The following is an 8,004-nucleotide window of genomic DNA, read 5'->3' as shown; positions in this document are numbered from 1 at the left end:
ATATATATATATATATATATATATATATATATATATATATAAATGTACCTAAATTACCTCACTGTGGAAATAACTAGGAAAACCACTGTTCATGGAACAGGAATATGACACAATTACGAGAAAAAAATATTTATTGCAATTTTTAGTTTTTTTTCTAGAAACTCATCTGGCTTGATCAAAGGGGTTTCACTGAAGGACAAAGTACCTTTTTTTCTGTAACAAAGTTAGAGGACCTGAATCAGTGCATGGGATGAGTCCTTCACTTAGTCTTCTTCCTAACATTTTCTGGACATCCTCCATATAGCTAATTTGTAACACCTACTGCTCATTTGTAGCAAATTATCCACTTCTGGAGAATTCAACTTATTTTCAAGACACTTCCTACTGGCAAGCTCAGGTACTGCAGAAAAGAATGGAAATACCAGTCTGCAGATACTGAGGTAACTGAGTTGTTTATTTTTTCAAAAAGTTTCCTGTAACAATAATAACAAAAAGCATTTCAAATAAAAACCAGTAAATCTGAGGAAGTTAATAGCACTAAGTCAGCTTACTCTTTTTAAGTGATAAGCAAAGTTTAGATCGTAGCATATTTGTAATTTTCTATTTCATAACCATTGTTTCATTGAAATCTTAATATAGCATTAAGAGCACATCATGCTCTTCACTCTCCTTTCCATGCTACTATGTCTCTCATTCCCAGGGTGCAGCATCAGGAAGTTACACAAGTCAGAAGCAGAGACAAATACGAGCAGGCAATTATAACTAATCTCTTGCATTCACAAGGCTTCTTCTTTCTCCAAAACCTCATGTCTTGGGGGGAGAAATACTACCTTATTGACTAGGTAAAGGAGAAAAGGTCAGAAGGTGATTGTAAGGGCGGAGTACCTCTTCTAAGAAGAAAGGCTGACAGAAATGGAGTTGTTCAGTCTGGAGAAAAGGTGGCTTCGGGGAGACCTTAGAGCACCTTCTAGTACCTAAAGAGTCTACAAGAGAGTTGGAGAGGAACTTTTTACAAGGGCATGTAGGGTTTTCTACAATGAGGGTGGCAAAATATTAGAACAGGTTGCCCAGAGAGGTGGTGGATGCCCCAGTCCTGGAAAACATTCAAGGTCAGGTTGGATGGGACTATGAGCAACCTGATCTAGTTGAAGATGTCCGTGATCACTGCAGAGGGGTTGAACTACATGACCTTTAAAGGTCCATTTCAATCCAAACCATTTTATGATTCACTGCTGCCAGCATAAAATTAGAAGTGCTACAAAAACAGGCATAATGCCTACCTGGAGCAAGGTGGGAGAGGGTGGAGAGGAATTCAGTGGTCACAAAGCTTAAGTCTAGTTAACATACAAACACTGTATGACTAAGGCTTGGCTTGTCCAGGACCGTATTTGTGACTCATTCTCCTTCTTTCATCCCCAGTTACAAATCTCAGTCCCTTTATTTTCCAAAAGACATCATATTTGAGCAGAGGTAAGGTCCATTATAACCAAGAGGGATGAGACTCAGAACCTCTTGCACTAAGACTTGCTAGTGTGTAGTAAACAGTTGTACATGATTAGTAAGCAGGGAAAAAACCTGCATTCAGAAAGGTTCTTCCCGCACCCCCAAATCCAGGCTGTTCCCAAAGCAGGCTTCCTATGAAGAGTCCCCTACTAAACTAGAGACTATTGGCTAATAACAGTGGTCAAGAAGCACCTTTCCATCAAGGAAAAAAATATTCCAAGGCACATAGGACTGCAAGATGTAGTAGCTGGTCAACTCCTGCTAACCAAAACTTCTCTTTGAACCATTACTAAACACAAGGTCAAGATTTTAATTCTGGTTACCCAGATTAACTCCTGTGGCACTCCTTAAATAAGCCAGGTTTAGTGCATCTAACTCAGCTCTTAGTATTTCAACATGCCATTGAGTGCCAAAAATACCGTAGCAGATGAAATTCTCCCAATGGCAAATTTCTTATTATCAAACAATGTACAGTCTCCTCAAAAATATTTCAATTAAAGACCACAATCCTTTGCCCAGTTAAACATTTCTCATCTTAACATATGATTATAAAAAACCAAACAGTTTAAGAGTCAATATGATACTAACGTTTGCTTATGCAGACTGGACAGTAGTTAAACATAAGGTTTTTTTCTTACAGTTTTATACTAAAAAGCTGTGCCTATAGTCAGATTGTTGTTAAGACAAGTTTTCTGTAACTACAATAGAAGACTTTTACTTGTATGACAAACCCAAGCTTATGTAAGCAGTTATCAAGCTGGCAAAGAGAACCTCTACCTAAATCAAGTTTTATCTGAAACATTAAAAGTTGGCAAATTTTACATAGAGTTGCCCTTGTGGGAGACTGCAGAGACCTTGCACAGAACTTACCGTAGAACTAAGCTTAGTTATCCAGCCTAGAGCCTTTTAAGAGCTCCTTTCCCAGCTATTAGACCAGCATAACCAAACAGGCATTTCATAATACTTATCAAAAGTTCATCAGCAAGTACTGAGGTACAGTTATCAGCTGTTTTTATTTTTATTTAAAAGACCAGTCACACAAATTATGCTGTGCATGAGCACACCTTATTCCATTCAATCTCTTTGCAGAATTCAAACTTTTAAGGGAACAACTTTATGAGCTAGTGCAGCATGCAATGAGTAGTTCCATACAAATGCATGCCAGGACACAAGGTATCCCAGTTTGCATATTGTCACTTTTCTCATTCTACATCCCTCATACAGAGATTAGGAATACTGCTTGGTTGGAAAAAGCTTTTTCTTATTGTTTTTCAAACATTTCAAAGCTCTAACAGTAAAGTCTCATGTTTGCTTTTGGAGTCTACACGTCTTTAGTAAGATGGAGGACAGAATCATTTAAGTATAGTTTATTAAATGCAAACAGTTCCATTTCAATTGACACAACTGGTAATAATAGCTCAATGTTTAGCAAAAATTTCAGATATTTCAAAATCTGAATTTTAGTGGTAAGTGCAAGGTATTTCCTCACAGTTAAGAGTTTAATGTTTCTTACAAAAAATTCTGGAAAAAAGCGCGTTAATTTAAAACCATTCTTGCAGTAGTAAAAATACCCCACAAAAACAGAACCATCCACTACAAACAAAACAAAAAACCCAAAACAAACCCAAAACTTTGCCAGACCACTCACCTGCAACGCTGGTAATGGTAACAGGAACTCCTTGAACTTGAACACCTGCAGCACTCAGGTTGGCAACACTTACTGTTTGAAGATTAGGTACTGAAGCAAGTTGTGCAGCGTTCAGAGTGATGGGGGTACCAGCAACAGCCACCGGAGCAATCTGGGCAATGGTTGTGCCACCACTTGAAGACACAGGGGTAATGGTTAGTTGTTGGGGTAACCCAGCATTTTGAACTTGAAGGTTTGAAAGGCTTTGCAGATTCTGAACCTGCACAGTTTGCCAGCTGATCTGTCCTGATGGCGTTAAAGTTGGAGCCCTGATGAGCACCTGAGTTGGGCTCACTGCCTGCAGCTGAACGTTCTGCAAAGGCTGCTGCTGGATGGTCTGTATAGTCTGCCCTGACTGGAGCTGAAATGACTGTGGAGGGATGGCCTGAATAATCTGCTGTTGAGGCTGCTGGATCTGTATCTGCTGCAGAATAGGCTGACCGACAATTTGGACTTGCTGAAGGGAACCTGACTGATCCTGCACGCTCTGCAGTCCATTGGACTGAAGCTGACTGGAGTTCTGGGCTTCAGAGTCTGTAGCACTTGTTTGAGCTTCTTCAGTTGCCTGCTCTGAGCTGCTGCCTGCTGTGCTTGTGTATTGGCCTGTTTCTGCAGAGCTTACCAGTGTGTCACTGCTAGTCAGAGACGTTGAGGCAGTGGTCGTAGCAGTGGAAGATGAAGAAGGAGACTCTGGCATGGTAGTACCAGAGGCAGAAGTGACAGGTGTAGATGCTAGCTGATTTCCATTGGAAACTCCGCTCTCAGTAGACTGGCCAACTTGCCCTGAACTTCCTCCAGTGGCAATATTGTTAATCACAGGCAACGCCAGGGTTACTCCACCAATGTTTATAGGTAAGGTTGTTACAACTTGCGCCTGAGTACCAGGAATAGTTTGCAGTTGCAGTGGTATGGAAACACCAGGCCTAATTTGGACTGGAACTGTCTGATTTGCTAGGTTTTGAGCAATAACGTTCCCCGAAGCTGTCCTGTTTGCAGTTGTAAGGATAGCTTGATTATTCCCTGCAGGAATAAGCTGAATTTGACCCTGTATGTCTTGTAGACCAGTAGCATTAGATGGATTGATTTGACCTTCTGTTGCCTGAATCTGTGGGATCACTTGGTATTGGACACTACCGCTTGGATTTTGTACTTGAATGACTTGGAACTGTCCAGGGGTTGTTGAGGAAGAATTGCCTGATTTAGTTTTTGAAGGAGATGCACTTCCATTGTTACTGCTGGAGGGACTTGCTGCACTTGAGGCAACAGAAGATCCTTGTTGAGTAACATTATTTTCTTTTGAATTAGAAGGCGCAGCAGCAACAAGCTGCCAAGCGTTTCCAGCAAGCTGAGTTGTTACCAATTCCAACTGCTGTGGCTGATTCTGAAGCTGCACCAAACCTTGATTTGGGTCTATAATAATCTGCTGCTGTCCAGTTCCTTGATTCTCACCAGGAGTTCCTATTTTGCTGCAAGTGGCTGCTAGCAAAGCAAGAGGTGAAGGCTGAGAATCCTGTCCATAAAGAGAGAAAACAGAATAGATTCAGAAGAGCCGGAGTATGAACCACCAGAAGAAGTGAGCATTAAGGTTTGCACAGGAAGCAAAAAAAAAAAAAAAAAAAAGTGCTTCTGCATGGAGACCAACAATACAGCTCCGAACAAGGAACTACAAATTGCTGTAAGTAATACTTAAACATAAAGTCCTTAAAAGTCCTTAATTATCAGTGAACATGTGACAGCCAGGAACTCAACTGCATCCTCAATTCAGTCTTTTTTCCTCTCTAAAATAGAGAAAAAAAATTAAAAAATGTTTCTATTACATGTAAAGCAGCTGATCCCTGCAAAATGCAATCAAATAAACATGTCCAGGCAGTAAAAACATTGCACCCAACCAACTATTTCATCCAACCCAGAGAAAGATGCCCTGAGCAGGAAATGCTTTTAGATGAACATTTCATTTTAAATGCTAATAGTTTGGGCACTTCCCTATTCGGATGTGTGTTCTTTACCTGTGAGCCTCCAGTTTTCCCTTTTTTATTATTATTGTTGTTATTCTCTGCCTCGGGAGATTTCTCTCCCTCTGTGGGCATAGTTTCCTCCTTCTTTTGATCTGCAAAAATATCAAGTGTAACAGGTTAATTATTCACCTTCATATATACAACAACAAAAGCTACGATCATATCCTTTTCGGTTCCCAGCTCGTCGCCTTTGCTTCTTCATAAAAACAACAGTACAAATCATTATTACAAAAGAACGAGTCCTAAGAAACGTGGTTTGAAACCCAACCCATGGGGGCTGGAGAGTTAACACCCAAAAAGGGGAGGTTTGGTTTCCTCTCCCAGAGACAGCAGGAAAAAACCACCCACAACCCTCCTCCTCCTCCTGCCCCCTAAAGCATCGACGGCCACTGAGTGGCCGCCGATGCTTTAGGGGGCAGGAGGAGGGTTGTGCATGGGAGGGAAAGAGGGAGGAAAAGAGGAATGAAGGAGGGAGGGATGTGCACAGGAGGGAGGGTTCGCGAAGAAAGGGGGAATGGAGGAGGGAGGTACGGAGGAGGCAAGCCGGAGGGGTAGGCAGGAGAGGAAGAGAAGAAAGGGGGCATAAGAGGAAGCAGCACGGATGGGTGGAGGGGCAGCGAGAGGAGAACGGGGTAAGAAGGGGGAGAAGCAGGGAAGAAAAGGGGGAACCCGGGAGGGCGGGATAGAGGGGCGATGAAGGGTGGAGGGAGGAGCGGAGGGAGGGAGGGGTGTGCACAGGAGGGAGAGAGGGAGGGGGTTACATACCGCTCATCCCGCATTAATGCCCCGCTGAGGCGCCGCTCTAGGGGGGAGGAGAAGGAGGAGGAGGAGGCGGAGGGTGGGGTGGGGGTAGCGGGGAGAAGGCCGGTCGCAGCCGGGAGCTGGGAGGAGCGGGACGGCCTATTTTTCCACGAATGGCCGCCGCTGGGCTGTGGCGTAGCTGCCTTTCTCTCCGCCCGCCGCCGCCGCCGGCCTCAGCCCGCCGCCTTGAGTGACAGTCGCGGGCTGGGGGGGGGCGGGCGGGGGCGGGGCCCGCCGGGGCCCCAACGACGCCCACTGAGCAGGAAACCGAGCCCAGCCGCCGGCCCCTCGGCCGCCCCGCTCCTCCTCAGCCCGGCTCCCCACGCCGCAGGCACGAGGGGCGGGGCGGGGGCGGGACGCAACCCAGAGCCCTCGGCGGCCCCCTCCTCCTCCTCCTCCTCCTCCCGGTGCTCTGCCGTCCGCGCCGCGCGGGAGGGGCGTGGCCGCCGGGGCGCGCGCGCTCCGCGGGGGCGGCCGCGGCTCCCGCCCTCGCGCCGCTATCTTGACAGCGCCGGGCGGAGGGAGGGGCGGGAAGGGGGCGGGGCCTGGGCCGCGGCGGGGCGGAGCCACACGGGGCCCTCGGCCCCGGGTCCCGCCGCGGATCGAGCCGCTGATTGACGGCGCGCGCGCCCCGGCCGCCAGCGAATCCGGCGAGGGGGCGGGCGGGGGTGCGCGCGGCCGCTGGCCAACCCGAGGGCGCCCGCTCGCCTCGCGCGCTCGTAACTGACAGCGCGCGGGAAGCCCCCGAACTGCCGCTTCCCCTGAGGCGCGGCCACCCTTCCCCCCGCCACTCCCTCTGGCCGCCCAGGGAGCGGGGCGGAGACGCCCCTACGGCTTCCATATGGAAGCTGGGGCCTATTCCCTCCCCCGCCGAGCTACTCCTTTGTAACAGACTCCCGCGCCAGACCTCTGCCTGCGCGCTGGCTCAGAGGCGGGAGGGGGAAGGGCGGCCCGGGGATCGCTTCCACACCTGCTGTGTGGGGGCGGGAGCTGCCTCTTCCCTCCCCATTGGCGCGGTTGCGGAGGCCGGCGCGCGCGGCACGCCGGGATACGTAGTTCTGGCGGGGGGGGCGGCTGTGGCGGCGGCGCATGCGCAGCGGGGGCGCGCGGGCGCCCTGTCCGGCAGGTGCCGCCGACGAGAGGCGGGCAGGGGAGCGGGGTCGGGCGCGACCGGATCGGGCTGGGCTGGGCTCGGGGAGAGGGGTCGGGCCGGGCCGGGTCAGGTCGGGTCGGGTCAGGTCAGGTCAGCCGGGGGCAACCCGCAGCCCTCAGCCTCGCCTCGCTGCAGATCTACAGAGCGGGAGTCAGTCCCCAGCAGCCTGTGGTGGTCCAGGCTGTCCATGGTTGGATTAAAACGAGATGAACTGCGATTGTATTGTTCGACTCCGATGCTCGTGCCGGTGTTCCCTGCGGATCAGGCCCCGCTGTGTGTGACTGGTTCGGAGCGGCGGCTGTGCAAAACGACGCTGATCGCGGTTGTGGTGTGGTGCAAGAAATGGTGGATCAGTAATACCCAGCTCCCCATGACAAAGCCTGTTAGCCCTACGCAGATTTGGAAGAAAATTTATTGAAGTGGTGGACGTGTGCAGCTCTGTCAGTTTAAATTTTCTGTTCTATGTACCCGAATTCTTTCTCAAGTGAATACAGAGCACCTACTAACCGCAAGATCACCAGTCTGCAAGATTATTAGAGGGATGGAGCACCTCTCCTACAAGGGAAGGCTGAGAGAATTGGGTTTGTTCAGCCAGGAAAAGAGACCTATTTGTGGCCTTCCAGTACCTGATGGGAACCTACAAGAAAGATGGAGAGGGACTTTTTACAAGAGCATTTAGTGACAGGCAAAGGGGGAATGGCATCAATCTGAAAGAGGGTAGGTTTAGACTAGATATTGGGAAAAAAGCCTTTACTGTGAGGGTGGTGAGGCACTGGAACATAGTGCCCAGAGAAGTGGTGGATGCCCCATCCCTGGAAGTGTTCGAGGCCGGGCTATATGGAATT

The 8,004-nt window shown here is 48.6% G+C and overlaps 1 protein-coding gene across 2 annotated transcripts in view; it reads right to left on the bottom strand.

The window, feature by feature from the left end:
- SP4 (Sp4 transcription factor) overlaps window positions 1-7,090 on the bottom strand; it is a 27,775-nt gene extending 20,685 nt beyond the window's left edge. The window contains exons 1-3 of one of the 2 annotated variants that reach the window (XM_027639182.1): window positions 6,977-7,090; window positions 5,197-5,297; window positions 3,152-4,700 (exon numbers count right to left, since the gene is read on the bottom strand). In XM_027639182.1, coding sequence (XP_027494983.1) covers window positions 3,152-4,700; window positions 5,197-5,277 — 1,630 coding nt within the window. In that variant the 5' untranslated portion in view covers window positions 5,278-5,297; window positions 6,977-7,090. Of the gene's footprint in view, window positions 1-3,151; window positions 4,701-5,196; window positions 5,298-5,970; window positions 6,392-6,976 lie in introns of those variants that run through there. The other variant, XM_027639183.1, reaches the window with a different exon arrangement.
- Window positions 7,091-8,004: the final 914 nt, after the last annotated feature.

This window comes from Corapipo altera, unplaced genomic scaffold (genome assembly GCF_003945725.1).
Source record: "Corapipo altera isolate COAL_440 unplaced genomic scaffold, ASM394572v1 44, whole genome shotgun sequence".
In the NCBI taxonomy this organism is placed as follows: Eukaryota; Metazoa; Chordata; class Aves; order Passeriformes; family Pipridae; genus Corapipo; species Corapipo altera.
Note: the sequence above shows the minus strand (reverse complement) of the source record. Positions and strands in the feature narration are given on the sequence as shown.